General features: G+C 50.7%; 1 protein-coding gene across 1 annotated transcript in view; it reads right to left on the bottom strand.

The window, feature by feature from the left end:
- The window catches only part of iqgap3 (IQ motif containing GTPase activating protein 3), a 34949-nt gene extending 20244 nt beyond the window's left edge, over positions 1-14705 (bottom strand). The window contains exons 1-18 of the mRNA XM_075466431.1: positions 14508-14705; positions 9961-10048; positions 9734-9890; positions 8831-8908; positions 8677-8753; positions 7897-7964; positions 7669-7782; positions 7420-7598; positions 7253-7334; positions 6468-6631; positions 5990-6077; positions 5448-5611; positions 2491-2651; positions 2299-2414; positions 1232-1395; positions 1060-1150; positions 663-976; positions 90-260 (exon numbers count right to left, since the gene is read on the bottom strand). Of these exons, the coding sequence (XP_075322546.1) occupies positions 90-260; positions 663-976; positions 1060-1150; positions 1232-1395; positions 2299-2414; positions 2491-2651; positions 5448-5611; positions 5990-6077; positions 6468-6631; positions 7253-7334; positions 7420-7598; positions 7669-7782; positions 7897-7964; positions 8677-8753; positions 8831-8908; positions 9734-9890; positions 9961-10048; positions 14508-14535 (2304 nt within the window). The 5' untranslated portion in view covers positions 14536-14705. The remainder of the gene's footprint in view (positions 1-89; positions 261-662; positions 977-1059; positions 1151-1231; positions 1396-2298; positions 2415-2490; positions 2652-5447; positions 5612-5989; positions 6078-6467; positions 6632-7252; positions 7335-7419; positions 7599-7668; positions 7783-7896; positions 7965-8676; positions 8754-8830; positions 8909-9733; positions 9891-9960; positions 10049-14507) is intronic.
- Positions 14706-15003: the final 298 nt, after the last annotated feature.

Genomic DNA, 15003 nt, shown 5'->3' with positions numbered 1-15003 from the left:
AACACAAACGCACAGTTCAACACGGCTGCGGGGCACCTGTGGCGGCACACAGGATGGCGGCGCACCTGCGGCGGCCATGACAGTCTCACCTGGATGAGGATCACAGCAGGCGTCTGACTGATCAGGTAACGCCGTCGAGCCTCCAGGCGCCGTCTGACCAGGAAGCCCCGACACAGAGCCTGCAGGCGAACCACGAGGGGTTCGCCGCTCCGCCAAAGGACGCCACGGCTGTACGACGCCGAAACGCTGCTGACGACTTCCTGTAGGGGAGACGTGACATCACACATCACATGACAGAGAAGATGCCAGCAGCGTTCTGAACCTGTTCGCTCAGCTTCCCCCAGGTGCAACTCACCTGTATCTCTTTCAAAAATATTTTTATTGAATTTTCCATATAAACAGCAATGTGAGGGCACATCCAGCATAAAGAGTAGAAGTAATAATAAATAAATAAAATAAAGTAAAAACAAAACAAACCCCTTGGGTATATAGATAGTAATAATGCCAAGGTCATACAGAGTATTTTTTTTTCTTTTTTAAAAGGACCCAAACAAAGCAATTTAAATAGAATAGTCATGAGAGAAACAAAGAAAAGTTGGAAAAGAAAAACAAACAAAACAACAACAGAACACTGACTAAAGAAAAAGAAAATGTCACCTCACCTGTATCTCCTGCTGGCCCATGAACACACGGTTCTGGGTGAAGCCGGCGGGTCTCTCCCAGCTGCCCTCCAGTCTGCTCAGGTGGAAGTAATAGAAGGACCCGTCCTGCAGCCGGACCTGGACCCAGGGGCTCACCTGAGCTTTACCTGAGCGGGTCCTGCGGGCCATCAGGGCTCCCAGCTCCCTCTGATACTCAGCAGCACAGTCGGGTAGGACGCCCCGCAGCCCCACCTCCGGCAAGACCAGAACCCGCAGAGTCTGCCCGGCTCGGTTCTCCTTCACAGCCTGGTTCACCGCGGCCACGGCCAGGCACACTGCAGGGGGCGGAGCCAATCAATCAATCAGTCAGCCAATACATCAATCAATCAATCAGCCAATCAGTCAGTGAGTCACTCACACTTTAGAGCTTTCTGACTCTGCTGATTGGCCTGCTTCACTACTTCCTGGATATCAGCCAACCACAGCTCAGCTCCTGGGTCTCTGCTCACCTGTTCGGATAAAGGCAGAGCTTTTGACATCAGCCTCTAAACACCCGGCTTCATTTCTTCCACCTGTGTTACCTGTGTTACCTGGGCTTTGTGCTGCCTGGCTTTGGTCAGCAAGGTCAGGTATCTGCAAGTGTTGGCAGGTAAGACCTCCTCCAGTCCGCAAGAGGGCAGCATCAGAGCAGACGTCAGCTGCTGGAGGTCTCCACCCATCACAGCCTGGTTTATCAGCCCGACAGCCAGGAGCTCTGAGGTCGCAGGTCACATAGATAAACACAGGTAAACACAGGTCACATAGATAAACGCAGGTAAACACAGATAAACATATTCCATTTGATGTCTGCTGTCGTTTGCCATTTGTGTTGTTGTCGTTTGCTGTTTACGTTGTTGTCATTTGTGTTGTTTGCTATTTGTGTTGTCGTTTGCGTTGTTGTTGTTTGCTGTTTACGTTGTTGTCATTTGTGTTGTTGTTGTTTGCTATTTGTGTTGTTGTCGTTTGCGTTGTTGTTGTTTGCTGTTTACGTTGTTGTCATTTGTGTTGTTGTTGTTTGCTATTTGTGTTGTTGTCGTTTGCGTTGTTGTTGTTTGCGTTGTTGTCGTTTGCGTTGTTGTCGTTTGCTGTTTACGTTGTTGTCATTTGTGTTGTCATTGTTTGCTATTTGTGTTGTTGTCGTTTGCGTTGTTGTTGTTTGCGTTGTTGTCGTTTGCTGTTTACGTTGTTGTCATTTGTGTTGTCATTTGTGTTGTAGTTTGTGTTGTTGTTGTCGTTTGCTGTTTACGTTGTTGTCGTTTGCGTTGTTGTCGTTTGCTGTTTACGTTGTTGTCATTTGTGTTGTCGTTTGCTGTTTACGTTGTCGTCATTTGTGTTGTTGTTTGCGTTGTTGTAGTTTGTATTGTTGTTGTTTGCTGTTTACGTTGTCATTTGTGTTGTTGTCGTTTGCGTTGTTGTCGTTTGTATTGTTGTTTGCATTGTTGTCGTTTGCTGTTTACGTTGTCATTTGTGTTGTCGTTTGTGTTGTCGTTTCCTGTTGTTTACGTTGTTGCTGTTTGCGTTGTCGTCATTTGAGTTGTTGTCGTTTGCATTGTCATAATTTGCATTGTCGTTAGTTGTTGTTTTTGTTTGCGTTGTTGTGGTTTGTGCGTTCCCATACGTTGGTGCTCGTCCTGCGCCGACTCGTTGACAGAGTTGATCCCTTCCTGCAGCTGATTCCAGGTCAGCATGTCTCTGCCCCTCTGCCGCTTCACGCCGGCCAGAAGCTCAAAGTACCTGAATGACAGCGACGTGGTCATCATCATCTTCAGGTGCTGTGAAACCATCTCACCTTCACAGACAGTCGTCTCACCTGTCCAGCATGATGGGGTCCACATCAGAGAGTCCCGCTGAGGGGCTGACCAATGAGGAGCTGAACTGCTGCAGGTGTGCCACCTCCAGGGATTGATTGATGAGAGCCACAGCTGACAGCATCTCCACGGCAACAAACAGCTCTTCCTGCTGTAGCTCCGCCTGCAGGAGACAGGAAGAAACACACCGATGCAAAAATGTAACAAGGAATGAAACTGAAAGGTGATAAACACACCTGAGACACAGGTAAACAGACCTGAGACACAGGTAGACACACCTTAGATGCACCAGGCGCCTGTGCGGCCTGTCTCTCCGGGGTCCGTTTCACAAAGCAGGTTCAACCAACTCTGAGTCTATTCCTGATCTCTGAGTTGATCTACTCTGAGATAGAAAACTCTGAGTTTTCGGTTCCAGAAATGCTGATTTGAGTGAGGTTAATCAACTCTGAGTAAGTTCACCTTGAGTTTAGCGCGTGCACCACAACTTTAAAAAGCCAGCATCAATGGAGCCCCCATTCGACGAGTCACCATGGCAACGGGGAAGAGGAGGGGCTACGCTTTTCACCAACCTGGAATTGGAAATCTTAATGCGCTCATACGGCGAGTTTCAATACGTTTTTAGAAATAAGTGCAACACCGCTGCAGCAGCAAAAGTGTAAGTTTAAATGTAGTCCTTTGCAATCACAATAATATTACAGGGAAACTGCTTGAATGGTACCCCATTCATTTATTTCATTTAGGTGCAATCCCGCAGGGGAGAAGCGCTCTTGGCAGCAGCTTAAGATGAAATATAAAAACATTGTTCAAACAGGTGAGACCTCGGCATGGAGGTACCTCATTCTGATCATGTTTTACACTGTAAAGTAAATATTAAGTGGCTATTTGACTGTGCAGTTATTTTATCCCCAACATAATGCTGTTTTCACACACATAAACTATGTCTTCTCATCTATATCATGTTCTGTTAAATACTTATGCCTATTTAAACTAACACAGACTTCTACTGAGCCAACAGAAAGAAGGCAGATGCCTCTAACGGGAGGGCAGTGGCTGAGGGAATCCACCCCCAAGACACAAGTGCCTTTATAAAATATAATAGGCCTATATATGTATTTTTTAAGCCTATTCATACTAATATTTATTTGTCTTTTATGTCTTTTTTTTTTCTTTTGTCCCAACAAAATTCTGATGGTGCCGCTCAAAAAGATAATTGTCTGTAAATGCAAAAATCTATGCGGTCTGATAACCATCTCCGACGAATATTTATTTCTTTGCGCAATATTGCTGCACCTTCATCCACGGGATCGTTGTCAGAAGGACATGTTCGTGAAAAAAGTCGCCTCCTACTGTGCCTGATGGACTTCTAGAAGTAGAAGAACTCGCGCTGCTGAATGAATGAATGAGGAAATCAAATGTCGTGTGTAGCTGAAAGAGGGCGGAGACAGAAAGAAACTCGAGGTTTCTTGAGGAAAACCTGGTCCCGACCAGGTTAGGTTCAGAGAGTCTGTTACTACGGTAACTGACCGAGAGGTTAAGTTACCTCTCTTTGTGAAACGGAAAACTCAGAATTTCCCTCATTTCAGGGTTAATCAACTCAGAGTTTTCACTAAACCTGCTTCGTGAAACGGACCTCAGGTGTGTTTACCCGTCTCTCAGGTGTGTTTACCCGTCTCTCAGGTGTGTTTACCCGTCTCTCAGGTGTGTTTACCCGTCTCTCAGGTGTGTTTACCCGTCTCTCAGGTGTGTTTACCCGTCCCTCAGGTGTGTTTACCTGTGTCTGAGGCGGGCTCACCTGTGCGGCCTGTCTCTCAGGTGTGTTTACCCGTCTCTCAGGTGTGTTTACCTGTCCCTCAGGTGTGTTTACCTGTGTCTGAGGCGGGCTCACCTGTGCGGCCTGTCCCTCAGGTGTGTTTACCTGTCCCTCAGGTGTGTTTACCTGTGTCTGAGGCGGGCTCACCTATACGGCCTGTCTCTCAGGTGTGTTTACCTGTCTCTCAGGTGTGTTTACCTGTGTCTGAGGCGGGCTCACCTATACGGCCTGTCTCTCAGGTGTGTTTACCTGTCTCTCAGGTGTGTTTACCTGTGTCTGAGGCGGGCTCACCTGTGCGGCCTGTCTCTCAGGTGTGTTTACCTGTCCCTCAGGTGTGTTTACCCGTCCCTCAGGTGTGTTTACCCGTCCCTCAGGTGTGTTTACCCGTCCCTCAGGTGTGTTTACCCGTCCCTCAGGTGTGTTTACCCGTCTCTCAGGTGTGTTTACCTGTCTCTCAGGTGTGTTTACCTGTGTCTGAGGCGGGCTCACCTGTGCGGCCTGTCTCTCAGGTGTGTTTACCTGTCTCTCAGGTGTGTTTACCTGTGTCTGAGGCGGGCTCACCTGTGCGGCCTGTCTCTCAGGTGTGTTTACCCGTCCCTCAGGTGTGTTTACCCGTCCCTCAGGTGTGTTTACCCGTCCCTCAGGTGTGTTTACCCGTCTCTCAGGTGTGTTTACCTGTGTCTGAAGCGGGCTCACCTGTGCGGCCTGTCTCTCAGGTGTGTTTACCTGTCTCTCAGGTGTGTTTACCTGTCCCTCAGGTGTGTTTACCTGTGTCTGAGGCGGGCTCACCTGTGCGGCCTGTCCCTCAGGTGTGTTTACCTGTCCCTCAGGTGTGTTTACCTGTGTCTGAGGCGGGCTCACCTATACGGCCTGTCTCTCAGGTGTGTTTACCTGTCTCTCAGGTGTGTTTACCTGTGTCTGAGGCGGGCTCACCTGTGCGGCCTGTCTCTCAGGTGTGTTTACCTGTCTCTCAGGTGTGTTTACCTGTGTCTGAGGCGGGCTCACCTGTGCGGCCTGTCTCTCAGGTGTGTTTACCTGTCCCTCAGGTGTGTTTACCTGTGTCTGAGGCGGGCTCACCTGTGCGGCCTGTCTCTCAGGTGTGTTTATCTGTCTCTCAGGTGTGTTTACCTGTGTCTGAGGCGGGCTCACCTGTGCGGCCTGTCTCTGCAGCAGCTGCAGCTCTCGGTGATAAAGTGTTGCAGCAGATGGAAAAACTTCAGGCAGCTGCAGGTCAGAGTTCATCAGACAGCTGACGGTGTGTCGGGGGTCGTTTCCACGCAGCGACGCATTAACACTCTGCACCGCCACGTGCACTGAAACACACACACAGGTGTTTCACAGGTGTTACTTACACAGGTGTTACTTACACAGGTGTTACTTACACAGGTGTTACTTACACAGGTGTTACTTACACAGGTGTTACTTACACAGGTGTTACTTACACAGGTGTTACTTACACAGGTGTTACTTACACAGGTGTTACTTACACAGGTGTTTCTTACACAGGTGTTTCTTACACAGGTGTTTCTTACACAGGTCTTTCTTACACAGGTCTTTCTTACACAGGTCTTTCTTACACAGGTCTTTCTTACACAGGTCTTTCTTACACAGGTCTTTCTTACACAGGTGTTTCACAGATGTTTCACAGGTGTGCGGTGCTCCTGAACCAACAGAAAAAGGAGGCAGCTTACTGTTCCTGGCTCTGTGAGCTTCCCGGTTGGCCAGAGAGACACTTTCCTGCAGCTCGACGGGTTCCAGAGGATCGACGGAGCCTTGATCCTGGGTCAGAGGTCAGAGGTCAGACTTTATTTCAACGCTCATTATTACTACATCATTCGCTTCTTAAGCGAATGTAGAACTCAGATTGAGCTATTCAGTCTGAGGTTGATAATAATTACTGATTATTGATCATAAAACATAACATGCAGGTATAAGAAAAGCTCAGGCAACAGGCAGACCGAGTTCTCAGCTTCAGGCCGGCCGACTCTGAAGATCCCAGCAGAGCAAAGTGCTGCTGAGAGCCTTAAATCCATTTTTAAATGAATGCATTTTCACCAGCAGAATTACACGTTAACGCCTCCTGTAACGTGTTAGATTAACCCCCCCAGTGCTATGCAACAGCATTACAGTGCATTGATCAACCAGCACCAAGTGGTTGTGTGTGTGTACCAGAGCCTTCTGCTGGCGGTCCACCAACAGCTGGTCCAGGTACCAGGGGCCACTGTCCGTACGGAGGCCCCTGAGGGCCAAACAGGGCAGCTGCAGGGCAGACAGCAGAGAGAGTTCGTCTGCAGCATCCAGAGCTTCATCCACCTGTTCCACCGCCGATCGGACTGCAACACAGAGCCATGTGATCAATAATGTGATCAATACTGTGATCAATAATGTGATCAATATTCCCCAGCTGAGAGACTCAGGAACCTGGCGACAGTGGGGGTGGGTCTGGCGACAGTGGGGGACTGGGTCTGGCGACAGTGGGGGGCGAGGCTTGGCGACAGTGGGGGACTGGGTCTGGCGACAGTGGGGGGCGAGGCTTGGCGACAGTGGGGGACTGGGTCTGGCGACAGTGGGGGACTGGGTCTGGCGACAGTGGGGGACTGGGTCTGGCGACAGTGGGGGGCGAGGCTTGGCGACAGTCGGGGACTGGGTCTGGCGACAGTGGGGGGCGAGGCTTGGCGACAGTGGGGGACTGGGTCTGGCGACAGTGGGGGACTGGGTCTGGCGACAGTGGGGGACTGGGTCTGGCGACAGTGGGGGACTGGGTCTGGCGACAGTGGGGGGCGAGGCTTGGCGACAGTGGGGGACTGGGTCTGGCGACAGTGGGGGGCGAGGCTTGGCGACAGTGGGGGACTGGGTCTGGCGACAGTGGGGGACTGGGACTGGCGACAGTGGGGGGCGAGGCTTGGCGACAGTGGGGGACTGGGTCTGGCGACAGTGGGGGCGGGGCCTCTCACCATTAACAGTGCTGATGTGCTCCTGGATCTCCCTCTGCGTCAGGAACTCCTCGTACATCTCTTTGTCCTCCGAACCTCCGTGCTGCCACAGATATATAAAATAAGAACACACGTACCACCTGCCTGCATCAGCTGACTCTGGCTGACCAATCAAAGCTCAGTCTCACCCGGCGCGCGGCGCCCTCGGCCTTCCTCCTGCGGGCCTGCTGCAGCATCTCCTGGTAGAGGCTCATCAGCGCCTCCTGCAGGTCGCTGAGGAGGGCGGCCGGGTTCCTCAGAGCCGCCGCCGTCACGCCCACGTCCCCTCTGTCCACCGCCTCGTTAATGGCGACCACCGCCGCATGAACTGATGGGGGAGCGCAGGGTTAGATCTCCTTCGGACCCCCAGCCCACAACCAATCAGAGCGCGGCTCTACCTGCAGCTTCGTCCACTGACAGCTCGGTGGCGAGGATTCCTCCGATCTTGTTGAACGCCGGCATCTGGATGCCATATTTGTCCAGCTCCAGCTTCATGTTGCTGATCTCCTCGTCTGACAACACAGGCTCAGGTGAGAACACCTCTGATTGGTCCACAGGTTACACTTACACAGCAAACACACGCTACCTGTCTCAGGTAGCCTCAGGTGGAGGCGAGCAGCATTTACCTGTGAACTTGACTTTTCCATAAAGATCATGAATCTGTGGAGCCAAACCCAGTCTGTACAGGTAGAGGCTGCAGAGGGCAGATAATACAGGTGATCAATACTTCTCACACACACACACACACACACACAGGTGATCAATACTTCTCTCACCCACACAGCTGATCAATACCTCACACAGCTGATCAATACTTCTCTCACCCACACAGCTGATCAATACTTCTCACACACACACAGCTGATCAATACTTCTCACACACACACAGCTGATCAATACTTCTCACACACAGCTGATCAATACCTCACACAGCTGATCAATACTTCTCTCACACCCACACAGCTGATCAATACCTCACACAGCTGATCAATACTTCTCACACACACACAGCTGATCAATACTTCTCTCACCCACACAGCTGATCAATACTTCTCTCACCCACACAGCTGATCAATACTTCTCTCACCCACACAGCTGATCAATACTTCTCACACACACACAGCTGATCAATACTTCTCTCTCACACCCACACAGCTGATCAATACTTCTCTCACACACACCCACACAGCTGATCAATACTTCTCACACACACCCACACAGCTGATCAATACTTCTCTCACACACACCCACACAGCTGATCAATACTTCTCTCACACACACCCACACAGCTGATCAATACCTCTCACACACACACACACACACACACACACAGCTGACCAGGTGATCAGGTGATCAGCTGACCAGCTGACCAGGTGATCAGCTGACCAGGTGACCAGGCAGGCGTACCTGAGCGCATGGATGCAGTAAACCGCTCTCGGCATGTTCTTCTTGTCGTAAACGTCTGTAGTTTCTGGATGAAAGATCTAACAACAACAACAAATTATCACTCTAGATTCAAACTGATCAGCTGATCAATAATCTGATCGATCAGTTCACTGACCGCTGGCAGTCCCAGGATCGTCATGGCATTCCTCCAGTGGCTGATGTTGTCGGTGTGACGAAACTGAAGCCCCACTGCCTGAAAAGATCAATGAACAGCTGATTATAGATATCTGAAGGATCAATACACCATTGATGATCAACATTTGACCAATCAATAATCTCTGATGATAAACTCTGGAGGACTGGCTCTGCTGATCAAACTGCTATTAAAGCATCCCGTATCAGTTTAAACTGGTACAAACTAGAATTAAAGGATGTTAAACTCATTTTAAAGCAATACAATGTAACTTCTCAAAAAGCCCATTATGGAGCGCCCCCTACAGGCTTGGAGGTAATGTACGGTTACACTGTCGTAAATGCAACACCCTTTCGCTTTCAAGTTTGTTGACGAACCGGCGAGGAGTCAGAAGGTGCAAGCTATGTCGCCCGAGAAGGTAAGAGTAATCAAATGTACCTGGGAGTGTGAGAGGGGTCTATTTGTTTCTGCGGTAGGTGTGCCAGAAAGCAAGTCGAAGTACTTCCGCTCAGCTCCCGGGCCGCTCCAGCAAAGTTACATAGCGCAGTTTTTCCAACTCAGACCCCCGAAGGGCACAGGAGACAGGCCAATCGTAATATTAAAACTCATTCTAGCCGCACAATTCTTTTCAAACTGTTATTTTAAGGTAGAAATGTTACATAGTATTACTTTAACTGGTACAATCTGGTTTTGAACTGGTTTAATCTGGTTAAAACGGGTTTAATCTGTTTTTAAATCTGGTTAAAACGGGTTTAATCTGGTTCAATCTGTTTTTAATCTGGTTCAATCTGTTTTTAATCTGGTTCAATCTGTTTTCAATCCGGTTCAATCCGGTTCAATCCGGTTCAATCCGGTACACTGTGTTGGATCAGAGCATTTTGTCACCTGGTATCGGCGCTGTTCCGGGTCGTAGATCTTCTTCAGGGGTACGGCACTCGGAGCGAAACGATGGCCGAGTTTGGCGAGAACGACTCCGTTCCTCAGCGCCTCCTCCAGCTCGGTGGGAGCAGGAAGCTCCGCCCCCAGACACGCCTCCATCCACCTGAGCAGGAAGCAGCTTCTGTCAGCAGAATACAGGTAAACCCGACCCGGTTAGGGTTCTGCTTACTGACCTCTTGGCTTCCTCCAACCTGCACAGGTACTGATACGCCACGTTCTGGATCCTCAGCTCATCCATCTGCTCCGCTGTCAGCCGCTCATCTGCAACGCAAAACAGAGCCTTCAGTTATCAGGCCCCTCTCTGTGGAACGAGAGCCTTCAGTTATCAGGCCCCTCTCTGTGGAACGAGAGCCTTCAGTTATCAGGCCCCTCTCTGTGGAACCAGAGCCTTCAGTTATCAGGCCCCTCTCTGTGGAACGAGAGCCTTCAGTTATCAGGCCCCTCTCTGAGGAACCAGCTGCCAGTTTGGGAGGCAGAGCCTTCAGTTATCAGGCCCCTCTCTGTGGAACCAGCTGCCAGTTTGGGAGGCAGAGCCTTCAGTTATCAGGCCCCTCTCTGAGGAACCAGCTGCCAGTTTGGGAGGCAGAGCCTTCAGTTATCAGGCCCCTCTCTGAGGAACCAGCTGTCAGTTTGGGAGGCAGAGCCTTCAGTTATCAGGCCCCTCTCTGTGCAACCAGCTGCCAGTTTGGGAGGCAGAGCCTTCAGCTATCAGGCCCCTCTCTGAGGAACCAGCTGCCAGTTTGGGAGGCAGAGCCTTCAGTTATCAGGCCCCTCTCTGTGGAACCAGAGCCCTCAGTTATCAGGCCCCTCTCTGAGGAACCAGCTGCCAGTTTGGGAGGCAGAGCCTTCAGCTATCAGGCCCCTCTCTGTGGAACCAGCTGCCAGTTTGGGAGGCAGAGCCTTCAGTTATCAGGCCCCTCTCTGTGCAACCAGCTGCCAGTTTGGGAGGCAGAGCCTTCAGCTATCAGGCCCCTCTCTGAGGAACCAGCTGCCAGTTTGGGAGGCAGAGCCTTCAGTTATCAGGCCCCTCTCTGTGGAACCAGAGCCCTCAGTTATCAGGCCCCTCTCTGAGGAACCAGCTGCCAGTTTGGGAGGCAGAGCCTTCAGCTATCAGGCCCCTCTCTGTGGAACCAGCTGCCAGTTTGGGAGGCAGAGCCTTCAGTTATCAGGCCCCTCTCTGTGGAACCAGCTGCCAGTTTGGGAGGCAGAGCCTTCAGTTATCAGGCCCCTCTCTGTGGAACCAGCTGCCAGTTTGGGAGGCAGAGCCTTCAGTTATCAGGCCCCTCTCTGTGGAACCAGCTGCCAGTTTGGGAGGCAGAGCCTTCAGTTATCAGGCCCCTCTCTGTGGGACCAGCTGCCAGTTTGGGAGGCAGAGCCTTCAGTTATCAGGCCCCTCTCTGAGGAACCAGAGCCCTCAGTTATCAGGCCCCTCTCTGAGGAACCAGCTGCCAGTTTGGGAGCAGAGCCTTCAGTTATCAGGCCCCTCTCTGTGGAACCAGCTGCCAGTTTGGGAGGCAGAGCCTTCAGTTATCAGGCCCCTCTCTGTGGAACCAGCTGCCAGTTTGGGAGGCAGAGCCTTCAGTTATCAGGCCCCTCTCTGTGGAACCAGCTGCCAGTTTGGGAGGCAGAGCCTTCAGTTATCAGGCCCCTCTCTGAGGAACCAGCTGCCAGTTTGGGAGGCAGAGCCTTCAGTTATCAGGCCCCTCTCTGTGGGACCGGCTGCCAGTTTGGGAGGCAGAGCCTTCAGTTATCAGGCCCCTCTCTGTGGAACCAGAGCCCTCAGTTATCAGGCCCCTCTCTGAGGAACCAGCTGCCAGTTTGGGAGGCAGAGCCTTCAGCTATCAGGCCCCTCTCTGTGGAACCAGCTGCCAGTTTGGGAGGCAGAGCCTTCAGTTATCAGGCCCCTCTCTGTGGGACCAGCTGCCAGTTTGGGAGGCAGAGCCTTCAGTTATCAGGCCCCTCTCTGAGGAACCAGCTGCCAGTTTGGGAGGCAGAGCCTTCAGTTATCAGGCCCCTCTCTGTGGGACGGCTGCCAGTTTGGGAGGCAGAGCCTTCAGTTATCAGGCCCCTCTCTGTGGAACCAGAGCCCTCAGTTATCAGGCCCCTCTCTGAGGAACCAGCTGCCAGTTTGGGAGGCAGAGCCTTCAGCTATCAGGCCCCTCTCTGTGGAACCAGAGCCCTCAGTTATCAGGCCCCTCTCTGAGGAACCAGCTGCCAGTTTGGGAGCAGAGCCTTCAGTTATCAGGCCCCTCTCTGTGGAACCAGCTGCCAGTTTGGGAGGCAGAGCCTTCAGTTATCAGGCCCCTCTCTGTGGAACCAGCTGCCAGTTTGGGAGGCAGAGCCTTCAGTTATCAGGCCCCTCTCTGAGGAACCAGCTGCCAGTTTGGGAGGCAGAGCCTTCAGTTATCAGGCCCCTCTCTGTGGGACCGGCTGCCAGTTTGGGAGGCAGAGCCTTCAGTTATCAGGCCCCTCTCTGTGGAACCAGAGCCCTCAGTTATCAGGCCCCTCTCTGAGGAGCCAGCTGCCAGTTTGGGAGGCAGAGCCTTCAGTTATCAGGCCCCTCTCTGTGCAACCAGCTGCCAGTTTGGGAGGCAGAGCCTTCAGCTATCAGGCCCCTCTCTGAGGAACCAGCTGCCAGTTTGGGAGGCAGAGCCTTCAGTTATCAGGCCCCTCTCTGTGGAACCAGAGCCCTCAGTTATCAGGCCCCTCTCTGAGGAACCAGCTGCCAGTTTGGGAGGCAGAGCCTTCAGCTATCAGGCCCCTCTCTGTGGAACCAGCTGCCAGTTTGGGAGGCAGAGCCTTCAGTTATCAGGCCCCTCTCTGTGCAACCAGCTGCCAGTTTGGGAGGCAGAGCCTTCAGCTATCAGGCCCCTCTCTGAGGAACCAGCTGCCAGTTTGGGAGGCAGAGCCTTCAGTTATCAGGCCCCTCTCTGTGGAACCAGAGCCCTCAGTTATCAGGCCCCTCTCTGAGGAACCAGCTGCCAGTTTGGGAGGCAGAGCCTTCAGCTATCAGGCCCCTCTCTGTGGAACCAGCTGCCAGTTTGGGAGGCAGAGCCTTCAGTTATCAGGCCCCTCTCTGTGGAACCAGCTGCCAGTTTGGGAGGCAGAGCCTTCAGTTATCAGGCCCCTCTCTGTGGAACCAGCTGCCAGTTTGGGAGGCAGAGCCTTCAGTTATCAGGCCCCTCTCTGTGGAACCAGCTGCCAGTTTGGGAGGCAGAGCCTTCAGTTATCAGGCCCCTCTCTGTGGGACCAGCTGCCAGTTTGGGAGGCAGAGCCTTCAGTTATCAGGCCCCTCTCTGTGGAACCAGCTGCCAGTTTGGGAGGCAGAGCCTTCAGTTATCAGGCCCCTCTCTGTGGAACCAGCTGCCAGTTTGGGAGGCAGAGCCTTCAGTTATCAGGCCCCTCTCTGTGGAACCAGCTGCCAGTTTGGGAGGCAGAGCCTTCAGTTATCAGGCCCCTCTCTGTGGGACCAGCTGCCAGTTTGGGAGGCAGAGCCTTCAGTTATCAGGCCCCTCTCTGAGGAACCAGCTGCCAGTTTGGGAGGCAGAGCCTTCAGTTATCAGGCCCCTCTCTGAGGAACCAGCTGCCAGTTTGGGAGGCAGAGCCTTGTTACCTTACTTAAGTAGAATTTGTGGGTATCTATACTTTACTGGAGTAATTATTTTTCAGCCGACTTTTTACTCCTTACATTTTTAAAACAGCCTCGTTACTGTTATTTAATTTCAGCCTGGGTTTTTTCATCGTTCAAAAACATCGAGTGAATTTGATTGCGATTGGATGAGAAGTATAAACTTATACCATTCGGACACACTATTGGTCTGTAGGCGACCTGTAGCCCTGCACGTCACTCATCAGTCACACAAGCCTGGAAGCAGTGGCTGTGTGGAGCTGTGGTTCAGGGTCTGAGGCCCCCTGCCAGGCTCACCTGCTCCAGTTCAGACATGTGGCTTCACTGACGGATGAAGGGAAGAATGTTTGATTTATTTATCAATCACCTGCAGCTAAGCTTGGATGTTCATTGACATTCCAATAAACATGCCTCTGAAGTTTGACTCTTTGCACCATTACTTATCTGCCTGTAACTACTCATCATACCTTCCACATGTTGATGCTCAGTGACACACATATATGGTGCGTGCATTATACTAAAATGCATTCTTTTTCATTGGGCTGAAACAGGTAGCTCAGTGCTCATTTTTCAACATTGACATTTTAATAGAACACAATAGTCATTATGGCTTTTAGAACAATGAGGTTTTTGGGTTAAGGGTTAGGGGCCTATCACATTTGATGGCTTTTATTTCCTTTACATTACTTTTACTTTTATACTTTAAGTAGTTTTGCTTGAGTTGATACTTCAGTTTCTATAGAAGGCTTTAAACTCCAGCATCTATACTTCTGCTTGGGTAATGAATACTTTTTTTTTTTTTTAAACTTTGTTTATTGAACATTTTTATTGAATACTTTTAACACCCCTGTCCCCAACCAGAACTCAGGTTACTTACCTTTATTGAACCGGGTCAGAACCTGTTCTCTAAGTTTTGTTTACTTTTTAGTATTTTTTTATCCCGTTTTATTTTTGTCCTGTTTGCACCGAGCTACTCTGCTTTCATTCACCTGAACCACATTTAAAATCATATTTCTGTTAACACAACATGGCTGAAACACGTTAAATGATCATATTTCATGAATAAAAATAAAATAAAAATGTATGACTCACAGCGACTGTCCGCAGCTGAATCCCCCATGTTGGCCGGCTCAACGTTTTCCTTCTCCCGCGGGTTAATAACCGTTCCTTCTTTCTCTTGATGAATATAACTGATGTCTAAAGTCTCCAAATGCTCACTTCGGCCGTGAAAAGCATAAAAATAAAGCTCAGAAGTGAGTTCGCGTCATTCCAACTGTCCGCCGCTGTTTCCTGTCTGAGGTTTGAAAGCTCCCGCCGCTCTCTGATTGGCTAAATTATCAACCGCTTCTGCTATTGGCCAGAATTTTGCAGCGTTGGATTGTGGTCGTTGGTGTTCTTAATAGTTTTGTTTTCGTTGGATTCAGAGCAAACACTGGCTGGGTTGACATTAAAGTTTACGATAATTCAACTGTAGACCCACATTGCGTGATAAAAACTTACCAGAAAATAGTTTGTTTTGCAAATGTCTCTTAGACTGTTTTACTGGTTTAAACTTTATTGGGAGTGCTTCCGTGTTGCCATAGCGACC

This window comes from Odontesthes bonariensis, chromosome 5 (assembly GCF_027942865.1).
Source record: "Odontesthes bonariensis isolate fOdoBon6 chromosome 5, fOdoBon6.hap1, whole genome shotgun sequence".
Taxonomy (NCBI): Eukaryota; Metazoa; Chordata; class Actinopteri; order Atheriniformes; family Atherinopsidae; genus Odontesthes; species Odontesthes bonariensis.
The sequence above is the reverse complement of the archived record's forward strand: the minus strand, read 5'-3'. Positions and strand labels throughout refer to the sequence as shown.